We start from the raw sequence: 22,552 nt of genomic DNA, 5'->3' as shown, positions 1-22,552 counted from the left end.
TGGAAAAAAAAAAACCGCTCACACGTTATCTTGTAAAACTACCGCGTGGTTGCTACACTAACACTTATTAACCGAAAAATGCCGCACAAACTATTCACAGAAGGTTTTTAAGCGAAAATTGATCCACAAACCATTCACGGAAGGTTAGGTTCAGTTAGGTTAGGCAAACATAGAAAATTAAATTGAAAAAAAAAAACATTACATAATCTAATGCACAGAACATTTGATTCACGTAGTCAACGGTAATGGTGGCAAGAGTTATCGTGCATCAGAGATACATTAATGTCGCAAAATACATGATTTACCGGCCAAACGAAGGGAGAAAATATTTCCACGAGCTTCCAAAAGTCTACAGAAACTCATTTCCGTAAGTAGTTTCTCCTGTAAATTTGAAGAAATGTGTTTTCACTATACCATACTGTTACCCTATAATTTTGTCCAATGGCCATCTCCTTAGATTGGCCTATCTTCCTCATGTTATATGATGATTTTCATTTAGATGAATTCGCTACATACCCATGCAAGTGTATGATGTGTAGTAAATTCTGTTGCGTTTTATGTGCAAACATATTTTTATCCCCTGTATTTTGCATTTACATATTTGGTAGGAGGAACTATCTAGTTATGGATGGTTCAGTAGAGTATTGAATGATTTTCTCTTATTTGTTGGGGTACTCTTGCCATCTGCTTGTTATATTCTCAATTTCCATGTAATGTAATGCAGAATAGCAGCATATATAATATGACACGGAGCCTGAACCTTAAAGTATAAAAACAATATATATTATTGAAATAATTATATCAATGTTTATGGGAAGGAAGAAAATTATACAATATTAGTTCTGTGTTCGTATTATCCTATTAGAGCTGACAAACCTCCCCAAAAATGACATAGTGGTAGGTGTAACGTCATTATCTTTCAAGGAATCATGAGTTTGATACCAAGCACTGGACTTATAACAAAATCTCATTAGGGCTGACGATATGAATGGGATGCTTGTCATTTCATTAAAGATTGCATTATTAAAAATATTGGTGAACCACCCTTTCATGTCAGTGAACCACCCTTTTATGTAAATTTCATTCGAGTCCTGAATAAGATGTAGCAATAGATACACCTGGAGTTTTTTCAGAAACTACAATATGCACTATTTTTACATGAAAATTAGATTTGAGAAATGTACATTATAGCATCATCATAAGGTATATCTTTTAAATGTAATTTTCATAAATTTGTGAATGAATGTGATAACAGGAAGGATTGTGAAGAACTTTGCTGGCCGTTGAACCACTGTATCCCTTCAAGAATTATGTTGACTTTTATTTAAATTGACAGATTTTTATGTTTTGTGTACTATAAAATTGGTTCTAGACCACAGAAAATTCAAATAACGAAGATATTTGATCCCCAAAGTATGGCTCGTGTAAGGAAAAATCCTGTCATCTCGGAGTACTTTCACCACTTTTTATTAGTATAACTAGTTCTATACACCCCCAGATAACTAAAGAACATGCTGAAAAGATTACACAATCAAACTTAGTGTACTTAACAAACACTTAAATTGCTATAAGCACCAAATCTAAATCCTAACCTAATGCCATAAATTTATAAACATCAATATATGTAACACTCCTAATTTTACCTCTAGTTCGGTTTCCATTTCAGAAGTTTTCAGTCCTTCATGTTTGATTTAATTTATTTTATAATGCATTTATGGAATGTCATGTTGGGTGGTATACCCACTTTTGCAAAGCCTTCGGGCTGTTCTGCTTCACGTTAAGGTAACAAATATACTTTACTTCACAATAACACATCACATTTGTGAGCTTAATCGGAAAACATTCATAACACAATCTTTATAAACCAAAATAGTGCAAAATATTTCACTTTCTTGAAAGGGTACAGAGGGTCAAAGGATCTGAACTTTGTAATATGTACACACTGACTAATACAGAACATAATTCATATTTTTTTGCCTACTCCTCCTTTGCTATTGTGAAATATAATGTGAAGTGCAAATACACACACACACTTTAGATTTTATGTAAAAAAATACATGGTTAATACAGCTTTCCAAGCATTGCACTAATATGCATGAACACATTCTATATATTTTATATATGCTGTAAATGCCCTTAAATTCAAGCTTTTCTGCACTGTTAACAAAGTTGATTCATATGAAAAGTAGCAGTCACATGTGTAAAATGTTATGTTTTAAGTTGGCCTGTTTTAATGCAGAAAATAATTCTGTTATACATGTGATTTCTATGTATTCTTGTGTCTTTGTCTCATATTTCTTTCTTATTTTCAGAGGTACAGGAGAGAAGAGTCCAGCAACAGCTCAGATAGTGACGATGGTTATGTGCCCTATGTTCCTGTGAAAGAAAGAAAGAAACAGCAGCTAAGAAAACTAGGAAGGCTAGGACAGGTACCGTTATAATATCTTCTTGTTTTTAAGGTAAAAAAAGTTCTGTTACTGTTCATAAGTAAATGCACTACGGTGGTACATAACAATATTGAAGCACAAGAAAGAATGCAATGTAAAACAACCACACCCTTTCAATTTAACAATTAAGTTTTTACACTTTTGTGTGTGTTTTTCTGTCACTTTTTGCTAATTGTGATTAGATGAAGGGACACTTGCAAAGAAATGCCCAGGACAGGACTTGCACCTGGAACCCTCCGTGGGAAGATTATGGGTTGACCACTCATCATAATTGGCCACTGAAGCAGCTTTTTACACTGGCATCAAATGCGTACATAACATTTCCTTCACTGTGGTGTTTTTCGTACTGTGGTGTTTTTCGTAAAGTATCAAGATTCTCCAGTGGTCATCATCAGCATTGTTAAAGCTTGCAACATAGATTTTATGTTTGTGAAAAAGGACAATTTTTGCCGTTTGCAACAGATTTTACTACGTTTTGCATTCTGTGCATGCTGATTAACTATAGTGGAACCACAGACAAAAAAGCCTGCACAGACCCGCAACTCCTGTGCACCGTACTCCCGTGAGGTGGGCAGGGCCAGGGTGAACCATGCTTCCTAATGGCCTGAGCTGAACGGATCGAGGGGAAGGTGCGCAAACGATTTTAGTCGAAGGTTCTTTTGTTTGTAGTCACTCTATAAGAAAACAGTACTACTTGGATTACACATTTTGTCAGTGTGCCTCAACAATAACTTGTTAGCTGCCTTGGTGGCCGAATTAAGTGGTTGCTTTTAGTCTCGCTGTTGAAGCTTTTGGGTTTGAATCCTGACCTTTCCATGTGTGTTGCTTTGCAATTTCCCGTTCCATCAATTTCATTTAAGCTGTATTTCAGCCAAAACACCAGAAAAGTAAAAAAATACAAACACCTTGCTGTTGCATTGTAGTTATTGTAACTTAATATTCCAAAGGCACTAAATCCACTAAAAAACAATATGCACTTAACATTTCAACCCTGTATCAGAGCCTTCTACAGACTATAATTCTGCATTTGCATTGAATTTGTGACTTAGTATGAAGAGGTCCTGAAACAGGGTTGAAATATAATGGTATGGTGTTTTTTTGTTTTTTGTTTTTCATTGTGTAATAAAACTGCCTTGGTCAGCAGATTTAGTGTTTTTGTAACGTCGGAACAAGGTTTAATTGTGTTAATTTTCCAGTTAAAGGATGAGGACCACAGGGGAAAGTCCTCCAGTGAAAATGAGAGGGAGAATGGAGAAGAGGAAGATGGACAGGTGTGGGGGAGGAAATCAAATATCAGCTTGTTGGATCAGCACACTGAACTCAAGAAGCTTGCTGAAGGTAATGGAATGAAGAAACAATAATATAATTTTCTTCTATGTATTTGACCATAATAATCAATTAACTGCGGTTGTACAGTTGGTATGACATCACTTCAGGGCCTCCCCCATGGCGCAGTGGTAGCGTCATTGCCTTGTAATCAAGGGGTCCTGGGTTCGATACCTGGTGGAGGCACAAGTGGTTCGGATTCCACTTTAAACTGTAGGTCCAGTCCCGATTAGCCTTACTGCGCATAAAGTGGACTTAAAAACATCAAACCAAACGGTAGGACGTCACTTCAATAAACTTTAATTACTTTTCATAATTGGGAAATGAGAGATGCGTAGTACTCACTTTTTCTGCAAAACTGTTTTATTTGTAGTTGTATTAATTTTAGTGGCCACTGCCACCATCCTCATTGGAACTTGTTGCACTGATGGTTGCAGTTGAAATTAATAGAACTACAAATAAAACAACTTCGTGGAAAAAGTGAATACTATTTTTCTCGGTATTTAATTACTTTAATTGTGAATGTGGAACTGATGGAAATATTTAATAATATAAGTTTCCGTGATGCAGTTCGAATAAGATAATTCAATTTGTGAAAAGAAAATTGTGCCTTAGCATGTAGGAGATAATTATAAAATAAGTCTTGAAGCTTTCCTGGCGACTAATGATGAATAGATTATTTGGGACTATCAACCAGGTGAGTTCCATAAGAATTTCCAAGCTTTTGAGAGCTAACGTCACTCGTCTATAGGGTGCAAGCGCAGAACTGAGTATGAACGCGGTTTATATGTGTTCGGAGGTGGAGGTTCCCAGTGAAGATGGCAGACCGATCGGAAGCCATGTCTAGTGCACAGTAGATGCTCAGCACTGCTCTTCTATCCTAAAGGTGAGAGTGACGTTAGCTCTCAAAAGCTTTGAGTACCTTCCAAAACAGGCCCATAGCCTGAGAGAATCTATTCACAATAATGTAATAACTTTTATTTTTTTACACATATATATTTTTTGCATGTTGCAACTTTATGAATGAGTAAATAAGTAGAAGAATATATTATTGTCCCTAAGAGACTTCTTGTACATTCAGTGTTTCATTGTTACACACTGCCATCTTTCTCAAAAGCTATATTCAGTGAATTGTAGCGGCCCTCTGTTGTGGAGTATTCATCATAACATGTTACAAAGCCAGAAGTTCCAGGTTTGAACTCTGGGTAAGACATGAGTATGTTATTGTGTGGGTCTCACCTTTCATCTTAATCATCACGATCATGCCTCCCCGATGCCGCAGTGGTAGCCTTGTAATCAAGGGGTCCCAGGTTTGATACCCGGTGGAGGTAGTGGTTCAGATCCCACTTTAAACTGTAGGCCCAGCCCCAATTAGCCTTACTGTACATAAACTGGACTTAAAACACCAACTCAATCAATCAATGAATAAATCATCATCATGATTAACCTAAGAGGTAGAAAAGCTTTTAAAGAATTCAAGAAATTTGTATTGTATCATAATTTCAAAATATTTATTTGATTTTTTTCTGGGTTCATTTATGCTTGGATTGCTTCATAACGTGTTTCACTCATATTCTAGCAAAGAAGGAGAGTGCTATGGAGAGACAGCTGAAGGAAGAGGAGAAGATTCTAGAGAGTGTTGCGGAGAAGAAGGCACTCATGGGTGTTGCTGAGTTGGCCAAGGGCATTCAGTACGAAGAAGCAATTAGAACAAGGTACTGGACAGTGTACAAAATTCGAAATTTGCATGTTACAAATTGTGGATGAAAGAGAAAACACATCAGAATTGCATTAAACGTGCTCGTTGATTTGATGTGGTATTGCAGAAATAAAATACTTGTTAATAACATAAGGTGTGCTTGGGTGCAAACAATTTATGTATCACATAAACACTTTTAAAAACAAGTACACTTGTTATCAGTGTTTGATTTGAAATGATTTGGATTCCACTGTAAACTGAAGGTCAAGTATCGATTAGCCTATTTTAGCATAAAGTGGACTTTAAACAATCTTCCAAGATTTGTTATGCTTTATTTCATCTTCATGAAATAATTGTGAAATGAAGGTTGTATCACAGGCTATAATTTTATGTTAATTACCTTTGATTACCGTATGATAAAGCTAAAAATATGTGCTGGGAAGAACAACAACAAATGTTCAGTGACCAAGCTTGTTGATGACCTATGAACTCTCCACTGAATTTGAGTTCAAGTCCTGGTCTTGGCCTGAATGTTTCTGTGAGAATGTTTCTTCATCAAATTCATTTTTAGAATGTGTTTATGTATGTGTTATATTTCTTACTGTATTGGTTGGATTTTTGACCTAATATTCCGATAGTAAAGCATGATTTATTAATAGTGGGCATTCTTATAGCAGGGGGGGAGGTGTCCTGGAGGCATAATCAATAGCACATCATCATCATCTACATATATTTTTTTCCAGATTATTTTGGAGCATGTATCCCTCATGTCCCACCACTTCAATCACCCACGAGAGGGTGGGAGCTAAACAGAAATCGTTTGAACAAACTTTTAAAAGTCTCACAACTGGCATGTTGTATTAAGATACCTGAAAATAATGTTGAAGAGTTACACAACAACCAGGCACTTCCGTTAGTTATCATACTCATCCCTCCAAAACTTGAAGAAATTCTTTCACGCTGTCCATGTTACAATAAATGAAATACATGAAGCATGTCTGAATATATATTGAGTCTGCAAGACTATAATTTCATGTGGTTTTTTTGCCTTTTATATTTATTACAGTTTGTTCAGTTGAAAAAGAAAACAGCACAAAAGAAGGATTTCACAATATAGCAATGGATACCATGAATTCTGAATTTGCTAGCCTTCATGGCACAGTGGTCATCATAACATGCTATGAATTCATAGGTTGTCAGGTTTAAACCCAGGGCAAATCATGGGTGCATCATTATAATGATATTTATTAGTCTAATGATTTATAGGCTAACATGTTTTGAAAGTATTCCAGATTTGAAACTAGTTTGCGTAACTATTCAACATAGGATGGATGTGGATGTTATCAAGGTCACTGAGCTATTTGGGGGAAAGGAATGTGTGTTACTGGATGATACTGAACTCCAAAATGTAAGAGAAAAACATATTTGGGGAAAGTAAAAATTTTAAAATAAGAATATAAATTATACCTTGTTTATTCTGTATTTACTGGAAATTTTCTCTGAAGTTATGTCCTTGATATGTACATTGGAGTATTGCATTGGACCACTTCTGCTCGCTAAACTCGTTCAAATCTCCCACCCTAGCGTTTACAATGGAATATCATTTTAATGTGACAATAATCCTATGTAAAATATCCATCCTGGCAGTTTCAGCCCACAGACTACATTTTAACAGGGAGATAATGACTATGTTCACTTAAGTTTCAATTTCACTGCATCTTTCACTTCACGATCCATGTTTGAGGGCGACGTGTACTACTGGGCTTTGACTGTGTACTGCTTGAGTGTTTGTCTGTTCAAGTGTTATTCACTCGAGGGAAGAAGCTCTCAATGCCGTATGCTGCCTAGCATTGTCCTTGTAAACCAGTGCTCGAAAATTTTTCTTCAAAGCTAGGTGCCAGGAAACCACCTACTAGCAATTGTGCATACTACAGTATGTTTAAAAAGTCGCGCAATCCAAACTTTGAAAATGTATATCATGAAAATCGTAAGAGATATTTACACCGGGTTTTCTGCACTAAACTAATCCTGTAGGCTATAACTGGGTTCGTATGTTAGCATTTATCTAAATAAAAGCAATTACATTATTTTAAAAAAACATTGTTAATTTGCTGAAAACATCTGAGAACTGATTTTCAACAATAAATACCAACTCAAACAATTTGTGGGATCATTTGTTGGTGCTTGACTGGTTATAAAACAGTTGCTTTGTGAGGTACAGCAGAAGCAGGGAATGTTTATTGGAAAACCTCTTGCACATGAGTGTAAGAATGAGTAGTAAAATACTCTTCAGCAATGCACTCACATTGCTCCAATGAATACACCATGCTGAATCAATTAAAAAAACAGGCACAGTAGCGGCGGAAGTGAGCGAAAAGAATTCAGTGTAACCAGGGGCAGCCTAGGATTCTCTCAAGAGTCCAATTTCGGCACAAAATCTTGATTTACGATTTTTCACGTAAATGTATAGCCAATTCACATGTTGCATACGACTGTTGGCAATATATCGACCTGCTAGTGTTGCCATAAAATCGTCAGTCAAAAATTCATCAAATGTTGCACATGACCAGTATTTGTCGCAAATGACAGACTGACATGGCTTCAGTCATCTAATGTCTAATTATGGCCCTTTGATAATTTCTTACATATTTTTCTTACTCAAGTTCATTTCTGGAAAAATTTGAATGGTGCTTTCCATCAGTTATTAATTTATATAATTTTCTGTACGGAGTGAACTGATAATTTTAAGCATTGAAAAGTATCTCAATGGATGAGGCTTTATAATGCAGAAAACCCGGTGTAAATATCTCTTACGGTTTTCATGATATACATTTCCAAAGTTTGTGTTGTGCGACTTTTGAAACACACTGTATAAGATGCTGAGCATCACGGTATTCAAAACATCGCTAAATTATTTGAGAAAGCAGGAAATGGGGTGTTGGGGGACAAAGGGTAAGAAATTGTTACGGACTCTATGGAATGTTCACAACGTTGTTAAAAAAACCCAAAAAAAACATTTGCTAACTTACTGCAATTTGAACTTAGAATCATCAAAATTTCGTACATATTACAGCAAAAGATCACAGTCACCAGGCTGAAATTTTTAGTCGCCATGGCGACCTTGCGACCGAGATTTTTCGAGCCCTGTTGTAAACTATTTGACACTTGAGCAAAATCATCTCACTGCAGCACTCTGATGTACATATTACATATTTTCATTACTTGGAACTCACCTTTTTCTTTTTGACAGCTGGAAACCTCCCCATTATATCCGTGAAATGTCCATGAGAAGGCATGAGCGAGTGAGGATGAAGATGAGGATCCTTGTGGAGGGGGAGGACATTCCCCCACCCATTAAATCTTTCCGAGAAATGAAATTTCCAAGGGGTATTCTCGGTGGCTTGGAAAAGAAGGGCATATCTAAGCCGACACCGATCCAAGTCCAAGGAATTCCTACAGTGTAAGTCTTGCTGAGTGTACATATTTGAATTACATGGGAAAGAATGAACCACAATTATGCAAGAGATATTATTGAATATTGGGGAAGAGACTGATACATAAGAGAGATATTAATTATCAACCTGTGCTGGTATAATGCTGACAATAGACTGCATTTTATATAAAGATGTTAATTGTGTACCCTGTACTTGCAATTTCATTATTCATCTTCGTTGTCATGATTAACCCAAGAGGTAGTAAAGTGACAAAACATAGACCGAAATAGAAAGTAGAGAAAGCGATAGCTAATGCAAAAACAGTGAGTGTTCCTTCATTACTTTTATCTAATCATCTCATCGTTATGGTTACCCATACATATACGATTGCAAATACAAAATGATACAAGATTTCAATAGACTAGTATGTAAGGATTCAATGTAATATGCATGTCCTTTCTTCAGATTTGTTTTAAACTGCTGAAATGTATGAAGCATTTGAATTCAAATTATGTGAGCAACTCTTTAGTTGTCATTATGGTTTTTGTGTTTCTTCTGTCTTGTACTTATTGTTTCATTTTTATTTTGTAGATTGTCTGGAAGGGATATGATTGGAATTGCATTTACAGGCAGCGGAAAGACTTTGGTCTTTGTTTTACCTTTAATCATGTTCTGCCTTGAACAAGAATGCAGGTTACCTTTCATAAAGAATGAGGGACCCTATGGTAAGTAAATTATTCTTCACACATGTGCTGATACTACATTCATGTAGCCTGTTCAATAGCCGAGTGCATTAAGGCCAGGAGAAACAGTTTAGTGGACAGGCCCTAAACTACCCCTCCCACACCTTTCCCTGCTGCGAGCTGGTGGAGTATTGTTTTACTTGCTCTCATAGGAATATCAAACTTCCGATGCTGTAGAATAAACACGTGAACTGAAAGAGGACATGTTGAAGATTTTATTTGACACCGGAAAAGTTGAAAACTCCCATTTGATTACCCGTAACTTGAAGTTGTTTTTTCTTCATAAGGAATGCACAGGATTCTGAAAATACTTGTTCATCATATTTTTCAAACATCGTGTCTAGCTTAGTAATAGATTTGAGGTACTGCTTCCACTTGCAATATGGGGAGAAATTCATACTTTCTTGTAGGGATGGGACAGACTAATTGGTACTCTATTGGTATCTGCCCATATCGGGAAAATTATCGATTATTTTACCATTCTGATATATCTATAAATACACTGTTCGCCATTAAAATTGCAACACCCAGAAGGAAATGAGATAGAAACACGAAACTTGACAAATATGTAGTTCATAATAAGATAAGAAAATGATTACAGTTAGAGCTCGGTGGTGTGACAACTGACTCAACAATTCAAACATCAGTCCATAGGAAAAAATTAGCGGGGGAAAAATACACGTAGAACATGGTTGCATAACCCCAAGGAGCTAGTAGCTTGTACAGCCTCCACGGGCGGCAATAACTGCTGCAACACGGCAAGGCATGGACAGAATGAGTCTATCGATGTCTGCTTGCGGTATGGCATCCCAAGCGGCTTCCACACGGTGCCAGAGGTCTTCAACATTACGTGCCGGAAACCTGAGTTGGGCCAGCCGGCGACCCACCATGGACCAGACATGTTCAATTGGCGACATGTCCGGCGAACGTGCTGGCCAAGGAAGCAGGGGCACGTGGTTAGCTTCCATAAATGCGAGGACATTCCTTGCAACATGGGGGCACGCGTTATCCTGTTGAAAAGTGGCATTATGCAGTGCATGGATTAATGGACAGCAACAGGGGTGAGAACCTGTGTGATGTACCGTTGGCTGTTCAATGTCCCTTGAATGCGTACGAGATGCAAACGAACACCTATGGCGATGGCACCCCATACCATGATACCCAATGAAGGCCCTGTGTGATGATGCATGATGCAGGCGTCATGAAGCCTAGTGCCACGGTGCCGCCACACGCGTGTACGTCCATCATGATGTTGTATACAGAAGCGGGATTCATCAGAGAACACTACAGCATTCCACTCCGCCATCCATGCACGACGGTCTTGGCACCATCTCAGACGCAAACGCCTATGCTCTAGCGTCCGAGGAATTCGCAACAGTGGGTGCCGGGAAAAAAATTCCCCGGTTCCCCATACGACGAAGCACGGTTCGTGGGGACACTGGACGTTGTAAAACATCTCGTACTTCATGCGCAATCCTCGTTGACGTGGCCGTTCTGTCTGTAAGGGCCATGCGTATCAGACGTCTGTCCTCTCGTTCCAACATCCGACGCGGACGTTGTGAACCTCTACGTCGCTCTACAGTGCCTTCCTGGACCCACTGGTTCCATACACGTATCACTGTGGATGCATTCCATCCTACACGGGCACCGTTCTCACGGTAGGATAATCCGCATTCACGGTATGCAACAATTCGGACGCGATCGAACTGGGAAACCTGCTGGAATCGCTGCCGTATTCGACGACGTGGCATTGCTGACAGATTTTAACACACTACACTCACGACCATGCACTTTCACTGTTCTTCTGCACCTATCTGACCTGCTACAGGTACCACTTACCAGATGGCGTGGCAGGCGCACATGACGTATGACGGCCTTGAACACCTAATCATTTCCTTCTTCACCTCTCCTCTACACACTGTGCACATTTCGTCCGATTCCGATTACTCCTTCTGGGTGTTGCATTTTTAATGGCGAGCAGTTTATCTTATAATTTAGTGCAAAATTCTGCCATTTTGTTATTTTTTTGTAGAGAATCTCCATGCCCTACTTTTTAGAATAGTAAATGTGTAAATATGCAACTTTTTTTGCACTGCAGTGACCTTAAAACACACATATATTAAGGAGTTAAATGAACCATTAAGGTTCTTCAAGCATCATTTGAAATTTTATATCAGATCGGTAGAATATCGGTACAGCCAAAATTTCTTTATCGACCCATCCCTACTTTCTTGTATAGTTGGGGTTATTTTTTGTAGCATTGTCCATTACGACGATATTGAAATAAATGCACACCTGGAGCAAAACTGTCACTCTTCGCCTTAAGCATTTGACTTTCCATCTCGCCACTTAAATACCCATGTTACAGAAGTTACAGAAAAGTGACAGAAAATAAGAAATATACAAATACAATGAAACCCTGATTTTACGTTTCTGGATTTCACATTTTCCTGCATTATGCAGTCAATCTTTGTGATCCTAATAGAGCAAAATGATATAACATTTTCACATATGTTACATTCTCGTACATTTCTAGTTTTTTCACCTTGCTTCCCTGAAAGGTTCCACAGTACACATGTTTACATATTTATGAATTAACAAAGAGTCTTAATGCTTTGCTTTATAAATTTGATAACATTGTATCTCTTCTGAAGAGTTTTTTTGAAACTGTTACATTCATTGTGTGTTGTCTATTTGTTTAAAAAATAACCTACATTAATTATTGAAGATGACAAGGTGAAGGCAACTCAATTAGAACAATGGAACAGGTTGTGAATGCCAGAAGTTGAACCAATACAATATCCCATGAGCTTTGCAATAATTAAATTAAATTTCTTGTTTCAAAAAATATAGATTTAAGATGATGAAGTGTAAGTATTATTAGAGGATGTTATATTTAATTATAAATTATTGTAACACCAAATTGTTGTCTAAGGTAGGTGTAGAAATAATTCTTACAAAAGTATTTTGCGTGTGTCTAAATATGTAATACATCGTGGCTGTTCTGTTTAATTATTTTCCTGTAGTTTACGGTTATTACAAGCATAAGAAAACAGTTTTTTCTTTGTGACGTTTCAGGAGAACACACACTCCTTTCATCAGACATTTATTTTCATTTTGACTAAAGATACAGTTATAACAATGGTTAGTAATTTTTTAAACAAAAAGAATCTGTTATATAATGGATGTTGTCAATGTTACATTGTTGTAATATAGCAACTTAACTGTGAAAAAAGCAGTCTGTTTAATTTTTATTTCAGAATTTTTTAAAATTATGAATCCCAAATATCATCAGGTAATTCAAATTCATCATTGTTTTCACAAAGTCTCTTGATGTTTTCTGTTACATTAATTTTTAAAGATGATGGCTTACTCCATTTGTGAAAAAGAAAACTCCATACTGGATCTATGTTACCATTTTCATTATTTAATTTATTCCAGTGTTCTTCTGCAAGGTAAATGAGGTAAAGAAAGTAATTGAAAGCAGTATCATGATACCAAGAGAAATGAAGAAAAAACTCATTGTCAAAAATTCAACCCTGCCGATTGCCTTTGGACTACCAAAAACTCACAAACCGGGAACTCCAATACGACCCATCATTGCAACTTTCACACATCCTGCATACAAACTATCCAAATATTTAGTTGAAAGACTTGCTATAATTAAACAACAAACACCATTCAGTGTTAAAAATGCATATGAAGTGAAACAGAAACTAAAAAATATTGTTTGGAATAATGAGTATCGTATTGCAAGCTTTGATGTTGAAAATTTATATCCTAGTGTCCCAATAGAAGGTGCCACAGATGCATTACACAGATGGCTTATTGAGAAGAAGGTTAACCCAGTAGAATCATGGGAAATGGTTCGATGGTTTACTGTATGTGCAAATTACAATTACTTCATATTTGATGGCAAAATCTATCAGCAAAGTAATGGTCTATCAGTGGGAAACCCAGTATCCGGAATCATCTCCAGCATTTTCCTTCATTACATAGAATCTCCAATTGTTAATGCGATAGGTGCGGATATCAAACTCTACATCAGATATGCAGATGATGTGCTAATAATTGCTAAAAATGAGAACACCATCATGGAAGTATTTAAATCGTTAAATGAATCACATCGTCGCATAAAATTCACTTGCAAACCCATGAATAACAATGTAATTTCTTTCCTTGATCTGCAAATTAAGACAACTGACTCAACAATTCAAACATCAGTCCATAGGAAAAAATTAGCGGGGGAAAAATACATCCATGCCAAATCAGAACATTCGCGTATAACAATGGATAACATATTTTTAAATTTTTTCCTGAGAGCACAAAGACTATGTTCTAATAATGAGGATATCAAAAATGAAGAAGAAAGGCTCTTTAATATAGCAAAAGAAAATGGCTTTCACACTAACAGAATAAACCAAATCAAAAAACAAGTCGCAAGAAAACTAAAGGTAAAGAGAAATACAGACAAAGATGAAAAATCTGTTGAAAAGAAATTTGTGTGCATTCCATTCCACAAGGGATTCTCACATAAAATTGCAAAATTTTTTAGAAGTTTTAATTTCAAAATTGTTTTTAAATCACCAAGAAGTTTGGAATGTACATTTAATGAATTCAAAATGAGAAACTCTCTACCAGATGTGGAAACCACAGGAATATATAATATAAGTTGTTCATGTTCAAAAGATTATGTGGGACAAACAGCAAGGAAAATGGAAATAAGGTGGCATGAACACGATTTGGACATTATAAATCTAAACCCAAGAACAGGTTTGTCAGCTCATATCATCCAAGAGAAGCATTTAATTAAAAAGAGAAGGGTTTTAAAAAGATTAACGGGAAACACAGAGTTGAATGTCGGGGAAGCTTCGTTCATTGCAGAAGAACACTGGAATAAATTAAATAATGAAAATGGTAACATAGATCCAGTATGGAGTTTTCTTTTTCACAAATGGAGTAAGCCACCATCTTTAAAATTTAATGTAACAGAAAACATCAAGAGACTTTGTGAAAACAATGATGAATTTGAATTACCTGATGATATTTGGGATTCATAATTTAAAAAAAATCTGAAATAAAAATAAAACAGATTGCTTTTTTCACAGTTAAGTTTCTATATTACAACAATGTAACATTGACAACATCCATTATATAACAGATTCTTTTTGTTTAAAAAATTACTAACCATTGTTATAACTGTATCTTTAGTCAAAATAAAAATAAATGTCTGATGAAAGGAGCGTGTGTTCTCCTGAAACGTCACAAAGAAAAAACTGTTTTCTTATGCTTGTAATAACCGTAAACTACAGGAAAATGATTCTATCATGCAAGCAATGCGTACATACAAGACAAACTATTGTTCTGTTTAAGGTTTGATCATCTGTCCATCACGGGAATTAGCAAAACAGACGTATGATATAATCAAGCACTTCACAAATTCATTGCAGCAGGAAAGTCTTCCAGAAATAAGATGCTGCCTTGCTATTGGTGGTATTTCAATTTCGGAATCAATGGAAGTTATTAAGAAGTAAGTTTCATTTTTTCATTGCCTACTAATTTGTTTAATTTGAAGTAGTACAGAATATTTAGTTTGTCTTAGCTGGACTGTAAAAAAATGGTTTTGTAGTATTTTTTATGGTAAATGCAGTTCTTTTCATGAATATGGATCTTAATTTAACTGAACTGTGTGCTTTCATATTATGGGAATGAGAGCCACGGTAATAGATACCGTATTTACGCATGTATAGTGTGCATGCGTGTATAATGCACACACTGGTTTTGGATGGGTGAAAGTGACAAAAAATTATATCTCGTATATAATGCGCAGTACAATCCAGTTTCAAGAAATGGCTTTCTTAGTTGTAGGTTGTAAATCTGTTGCTATGCTGATGAAGAGTGAACGACGTCATACCTATTCAATTGCTCATTCCTTCTTTTTCAAAATATATACTTTTTCTTTCTGTGACTAATGTAACATTTACACGAGGCACATTCAGGACCTTTCAAATAACAGTGAGCAGCACAAGATTTCTTACATTAAGGAATTTACACAATACATGTATGTCATATTATTTGGCCAGTAATACATTTTAATTTTTATTATCTTTTTCCTTATGTTTTCTTTCATCCAAAGTACCATAAAAATCAGAATGTTTCTTCATTTTTTGATGAACTTATTTCAACCGCATTTCACATTAGTGTCGTTATCTTGTATGGAATACTGTTTCCATATTCAGAAACTGCAGCAGGATTCAAGCTTTACAATGATATATAACATGATAAGGTTCCGTAAACATGAAAAATCAATGCAAGTGTCCCAAAATCATGGAATGATCCTGTACGGTTTCATGTTGGCTGTCTGAATTATTCCGTGCATAATACGCACCTCAGTTTTTGGGGGCAATAATTTTGGAAAAAAGTGCTCATTATACATGAGTAAATACGGTAATACAGGTACTCATGTTTTTTGCGAAGCTGTTTTAAGTAATTTTCTATTAATTTTGGTAGTCACTGCCACCATCCTCTTTGGAATTCGTTGTGTCTTTGCTTGGTGTGTTTCTGCTGTTGTCACCTGTATGTCTGCGTATGTGTCATCTGCTGTTCACCGATGTTAATTGCTGCAGTAAGGGAAGCCAATCATGGTGTGCCTGACCACTATCTATGTTTAGTTAATGGTTGTAGTTCACGATGGCGTGTGTTTCTTTGATTTTTATGTCTATGAGAGTGTGTGCTTTGTATTTGACATGTACTTTTTTGAATTTATGGTTGTGGAATTTGATATGTTTTTACAAGTCCGGTGGTGGGTTGGGCTATTTTTGCATTTGATAGGTGCTGCTGAATTCTCTCAGTGATGGATCTGCATATGTAATGAGCCTTGCACTCTCATTCAGCATCATAGACACCTGGGTTGTTGGGGGGGGGGGGGAGAGGAAGGATCATTTATGTTTGTTTAGTTGGTCAGCTATTTTGGAGGTTGGTTTCTGTGCTATTTGGATGTTGTAGGGGCTTTCATAAGGTGGTTGGATGTGGTAGGATGGTAGGGGAAGGCAAACCACTTAATTTTGTTACTGGGATCTGGTTGTGTTGATGGTGCAGGTTGTCTGACTTGGATTTCAACTTTGCTGCACCATGTGGAGAGTTGACATTCAGTATATCCATGTTTTAGTGCCAGTTCCGTGATGGTTGCTATCTCGTCTCTCAGGTCGTCTTCCCTGGAACAGTAGGAGAAGGCTCTTCGGAAGAAGTTTAGTCATACGTTTGCTTTTTGCTTGGGGGTGGATGGTTGGATAGTGCTTGGATATATTGGTTACCTGCATATGGTTTTCTGAAAACTGTGGTTGTGAATTTGTTGCTCCCGTGGCTGATGGTGAGGTCCAAGAAATTGATTTTGCCCTGCTTTTGCTGAAAAAAGCATATTACAAACTCTAGAACTCGAATTCATTAGATATGGACGGTATGACACTATAGTCATATACAAAAAAACTGAAGAGATAAACCTTTTGATGGAAAAACTAGACAGCATCCACCCCAGACTAAACCTCACTATAGAACATGAAAAGCAGGGCAAAATCATCTATTCACTGTTGAAACGGTTTCACCTTCTCCTTCAATATTAAAAAATTCTAACATGTATCATTTGAAACAAGTATTTCAAGGCGGTGAAGGCCAACTTAAAACAAGTCCCCAAGAACTAATTTTTGCAACCAGAAAGGAGAATGCTCTTTTATCTCCTAAGTTTGAACAAAATTTAAACAACAAAAGTTTGCTGTGTGTTTAAATTTCTATTCGGCTTCTTAATTTTTCCAATAAATAATTAATGTTTTTAAAATTTTAATTAAAAATTGATTGTATATTAATATAACTTTATAATTTTACAAATATAGCAGTTATTTAGCAATATTATCCTGAATGCTATTTTCAATGGGATGGATAAATTTTGGTCCTGCCACCCCAAAGTTAGGTACCAAGTTATGCCCATGAGTGCAATCAACACTAATAACTTTGAACACAGTAAATCAGGAATTTACATGAAACGTACATATTATTATATCCATGTCATAAGAAATGAATATTTCAGATCATAATCTTTTTTCTCTCTTTTTAAGAGTTCAACATAACAGGTTAGTTGCCAACCATATACTCTCAAAAATGCACCATACAGTAGAAGTCTTCATGTTAAGTGGCATGGTCATTATTAGGGCTTGGAAGTTGAGGAAGAATCTTTTTTTTCCTAGTGTCCGAAGGCGAGGCCCAACATAATATACATGTATGTTCATTTTGGGTCCTTGTAGACTAGAAAAGGGTGGGTTTTATTTGTCATTTTTTTCCTTTTTTTGGCGTTTTTTGGCTTATTGGTCCTTTTTTAGCATTTTTTTTAGGTCTTAACGACTTTTCTTGCAACTTCACCTTCTTTCGACTACGTTTTTACTGCTCATTCTGAATTCCAATCATCATCAGCTCATCACCTCTTAAACATCCTTTCTGTAGTAAAGAAACAAACAAAAAAGAAAGAAAGAAATATATTTGAACCATCCCTGAAACGAGAAAAAAACATTTTTAGACGACTGAAGCAGGTACGATACAAGGTCCTTTAACCGTAACTTCTCTGGAAGGTCGCGCTGTAAGTGGCAACTTTCTCTTGTTTTGAAGCTTTCAGTTTTTTCGCACTGTGTGTTCCATACCACCAGACTTTTGTATTTTTTTATTCATTAAATATGTAATTAAAACTGAAGTTATTAATTAATTTGGATCACATTTATACATCCTTTTTTCCATTTTTAGGTCTTTTTTTGATATTTTCAGGTCTGGCTATTTATAGGTCTTCATCTTCTGAGCCCTAGTCATTATGCTTTGTGGTTCATTGCACAAAAACTTCATTGCACCTCATCTTTGAATCATTTTTGCTAATTTCCAACACACGAGATGCTTTCTGTTCTCATATACACCATAATTGTAACATTGCTACTCCTATAGGAGAAAAGATGTAACAATGCCACTCTGTGTTTTTGTCCTACAAAAGCTTAGTGACTTTCTGCATCTAATGTTTTGTTTCTTTCTGGTGTGTATGGCTGGGTTACTTTTTTATCAATTCTGGAAACCCTGGAGGGAATTATGAATCATCCTGTATTGTATTTTTGTACTTCTATTTGTAATTACATGTGTATGTATAATCAAGTTTTCCTCAGATCCTAATAGTGTGATTTTGTCTCCCCATATCACAGAGGTGTTCACATTATGGTAGCAACAACCGGTAGGCTAATGGACATGCTGGATAAGAAAGTGGTCAGATTGGATGTATGTCGGTGAGTATGAATTTTTAACATATTGTTTAATTGATGTAAAGCAGTGTTATTGGTACAAGAAAAACATATACTTTATCATAACTTGCAAATTTAAAATGAATTGAGAACATGTTGAGATAAAGGATAAGTGTACAGCCTCATGCTGCATTGAAAATTCAAGCTTTTTAGATTGAAACCCTCATATTTAGAACAACTTCCTCTCTTTCCAATTTTTGCTGTTGTCCTCTGGGAACAGACTTTTGAATCACCCTATATATTTATATCATATATGAGGGTTATTTATTAATTCATGACAACCATTTTCTCTTTAAAAAATGTGGCAACGTGGGAATTTAGTGCAGTGTTGCTGCATTTTCTAGATTATAAAAGAAATGTGGTCACAGCTTACAGAGTAACTATGTATTCAATGAAATTTCAGATATCTTTGTATGGATGAGGCTGACAGAATGATTGACATGGGATTTGAAGAAGATGTGAGGACAATATTCTCCTTTTTTAAGGTATGTTGGCATTTAAATGTTACAAAAGTACTTCCACAATACAGTTTTAACCAAAGGAAGCCAAATTAAAATTGGTCTGTTCACACATCAAGTTGAGTGAATTAGGAACATGGCATGTGCTATGCTGTAAGAAAAAAAAAATTGGTATTAGTGTGTGTTCTGTATCAATATGGTAGCTATTGCTTGGGAAATAAACCATGAAAATATACATTATTCAATCATAAGTCTAGAGGTATCTTAATATGTTATGTGCACTTAAAATTAGTCTACTCAAATTATACAGGGTCCGGCAGAGGAGTTAGATGGTTTTGAAATGTGAATAACACACTTAATTTTCAAAGGCACAGAAATGTATTACTACAGAAATACAGGTTATTGTATGCCATTTTTATTTACCACGACAGTTAGTGTAAAAAAAAATAATACCTTCAATTTACTTCTATACACATTCAAAGACCTTTTTCCTTTCCATTTATATGACCTATGTAAGATCTTGAGTCAGCGCTTTGTCCGTTTGAACAATTGAAAGAAATTCAAATCAACAATCGGCGATCCGGTGAGAAGTTGGTAGCCTGCTTAACTGTTTGTCAGCCCAGTAAGCATGGAGCCCTGGAATGTGCAACAACGAGCGTTTGTTGTGGAGGTATTCTTCAAGACTGGAGAATCTGTATTGAAAACGCAGCATCTTTTTCAACATCATTTTCATGTGGCATGCTCGCGCTGTGATGCCAAGGGTCCCAGGTTCGAATCCCGCTTGGGCTTGGTTGTTTGTGAATGTCCATTCATCAATTTCATCATTTCATCACTCATCCCCATCTTCGCAAATTAGCCAAGAGGCACAAAACGCAAAGTAAAATAAACTAAATCAATCAATCAATCAAATTATGTGGCACGCCATGGGTTCGATCACGGCCAGGTGGTGACCTATTCATAGCTGATGCTGTCAATCTGAAGTACTGCACCCACGCGAGGATAGTGTTGCAGCTTGGTACACACCCATGGCGTGCCACATGAAAATGACGTTGAAAAAGATGCTGCATTTTCAATACAGATTCTCCAGTCTTGAAGAATACCTCCACAACAAACGCTCGATTTTGCACATTCCAGGGCTCCATGCTTACTGGGCTGACAAACAGTTAAGCAGGCTACCAACTTCTCACCGGATCGCTGATTGTTGATTTGAATTTCTTTCAATTGTTCAAACAGACAGAGCGCTGACTCAAGATCTTACGTAGGTCATTTAAAAGGAAAGGAAAAAGGCCTTTGAATGTGTATAGAAGTAAATTGAAGGCATCATTTTTTTTTGCACGAACTGTCGTGGTAAATAAAAATGGCATACAATAACCTGTATTTCTGTAGTAATACATTTCTGTACCTTTGAAAATTAAGTGTGTTATTCACATTTCAAAACAATCTAACTTCTCTACTGGACCCTGTATAGTGTAACGCTTGTGGGGTGTCTGGCGTTACGAGGGGGACTATTTCATCAGATGGTAGACATTAATAAGCAACACGTTTAATATATATATCTGCTATTTAATATTCTAATGGTTAACAGTAGTGATTATAGACTAACTCCCTATCTCTATGGCCATTTAGTGATTTGAGCTATTTTTATAAGTATTAAGTCCCAAGTGTCACCACTTGGTTAAGTTGAGGCTTACCCTCTAAGATAGGAGCAGCGAGCTATGGCGCGGCCTCTTGTCGTCTCTCGGAGTATCTGGACTCAGCCCCCTGATCTATGATTCTCGTAGTATTTATTAACATGGGCGTCCTTGTCTCAATTGCCCAACCCAACTTAGTATACGCAACCTTGTGGTTATTTTGGCTGACAGTCCTTTCTGGGGGGAAGTATGGCCTTGCTGACCATGACGAAGGCTTGTGGTCCGTAGACCTCGAGCTTATCGTCAGGGATGCTCCCAGAATATTCACGGCCAAGGCTCTGGCCTTGTTGAGCTAAACCACCAAACTTCCTGTAGGTACCCTTGTCAGGAACCTTGCCCTTGATAGGTTCGGGGGGGAGGGGGAAGGAAGGGCCTGGTCTGTATCACATGTGTTGAGGATGAGACAAGTGATAGTGACGCAAGTCCTATTTCCTGGTTTTGCTTTCCTTCTCTTGGCAGAGACAACGCCCCATTATGTAACTTGCAGAAACGCTCGTTACAATAGGTATTATGCTGGGCAGAGTGGTAGCGAAGGGTTAAGAATTGTCAGAGCATGAGACTCCCAGGGTTCATTCTTCTCCTTTGCCACTCCAACCAGGCACTGGGAAAGGGTTTCTGCCATTTACTATTACTATTCTTGGTCAACAATAAAAATAAATAGCTGTCAATTTATACTATAATCTATTCTATAGAATGACATAAACAAAATCAATAACTACAACTCTCCCACCCATTTGTTTTACATACGATAAAACCCCGTTGGCCAAAGAAAAATAAAATATTTGAATTGCAAGTTTTGTCCAGTTCGTGCACGTTAAAAATCCAACTTGATAAATTGGAGGTACACACGCTTAGCTTCCACATTTTCTCTGTCCGTGAGGGTCTAGGAGACGAGGGGCGATAGTAAGAAGTGCAACTGTCACTATACTGAAGTCTGATTTAACTTACATGTCTGCCTGGATCAGCTATCCTCGCCTGCAGAGCACTAAATTGTTCTGGTGGTAGAAGCTCATCTTCTCGTGGTGTAGAATAACTGAGTGGAAGATATATCCTCTCATCCACTGTACTCTTGTTCTGTCCACTTCACCAAAAGATCCAAAGGAGCACAAGAACAACGAACATTCTTCTCCTTCCCACACTTAACACAGGTGCACTCCTCCTCCTGTCAGATTCTCAAACACACTCTCTTGGAAAACGCACGTTTACCTCCCAACGAAATTTCTTTAAAAAAAGAAGGAAAAGCCAATCAGTCATGAAACATACATGAAAGATAAGTACAGATTTAGCAATATGGAATGGTGATATATTTGTACAATAATTGTTGCTTTTAAAGCATTAAACTGGGCAATGTTATAATAACTTGGATGTTTAAGTTATATTGAAGCCTTTTATGACTCGAATGAACTTTGAATATGATATAATCTTATAAAGATT

At 36.7% G+C, this 22,552-nt stretch overlaps 1 protein-coding gene across 2 annotated transcripts in view; it reads left to right on the top strand.

Annotated features, from left to right (window-relative positions):
• The window catches only part of abs (ATP-dependent RNA helicase abstrakt), a 79,491-nt gene that overhangs the window by 1,691 nt on the left and 55,248 nt on the right, over positions 1 to 22,552 (top strand). For both annotated transcript variants that reach the window (XM_083126715.1, XM_083126713.1), the window contains exons 2-9: positions 2,313 to 2,429; positions 3,644 to 3,785; positions 5,353 to 5,488; positions 8,723 to 8,932; positions 9,498 to 9,631; positions 15,023 to 15,179; positions 18,874 to 18,954; positions 19,373 to 19,454. In XM_083126715.1, coding sequence (XP_082982841.1) covers positions 2,313 to 2,429; positions 3,644 to 3,785; positions 5,353 to 5,488; positions 8,723 to 8,932; positions 9,498 to 9,631; positions 15,023 to 15,179; positions 18,874 to 18,954; positions 19,373 to 19,454 — 1,059 coding nt within the window. The remainder of the gene's footprint in view (positions 1 to 2,312; positions 2,430 to 3,643; positions 3,786 to 5,352; positions 5,489 to 8,722; positions 8,933 to 9,497; positions 9,632 to 15,022; positions 15,180 to 18,873; positions 18,955 to 19,372; positions 19,455 to 22,552) is intronic.

Source organism: Lepisma saccharinum, chromosome 8 (assembly GCF_977018435.1).
Source record: "Lepisma saccharinum chromosome 8, izLepSacc3.1, whole genome shotgun sequence".
NCBI classification, from domain to species: Eukaryota; Metazoa; Arthropoda; class Insecta; order Zygentoma; family Lepismatidae; genus Lepisma; species Lepisma saccharinum.
The sequence above is the reverse complement of the archived record's forward strand: the minus strand, read 5'-3'. Positions and strand labels throughout refer to the sequence as shown.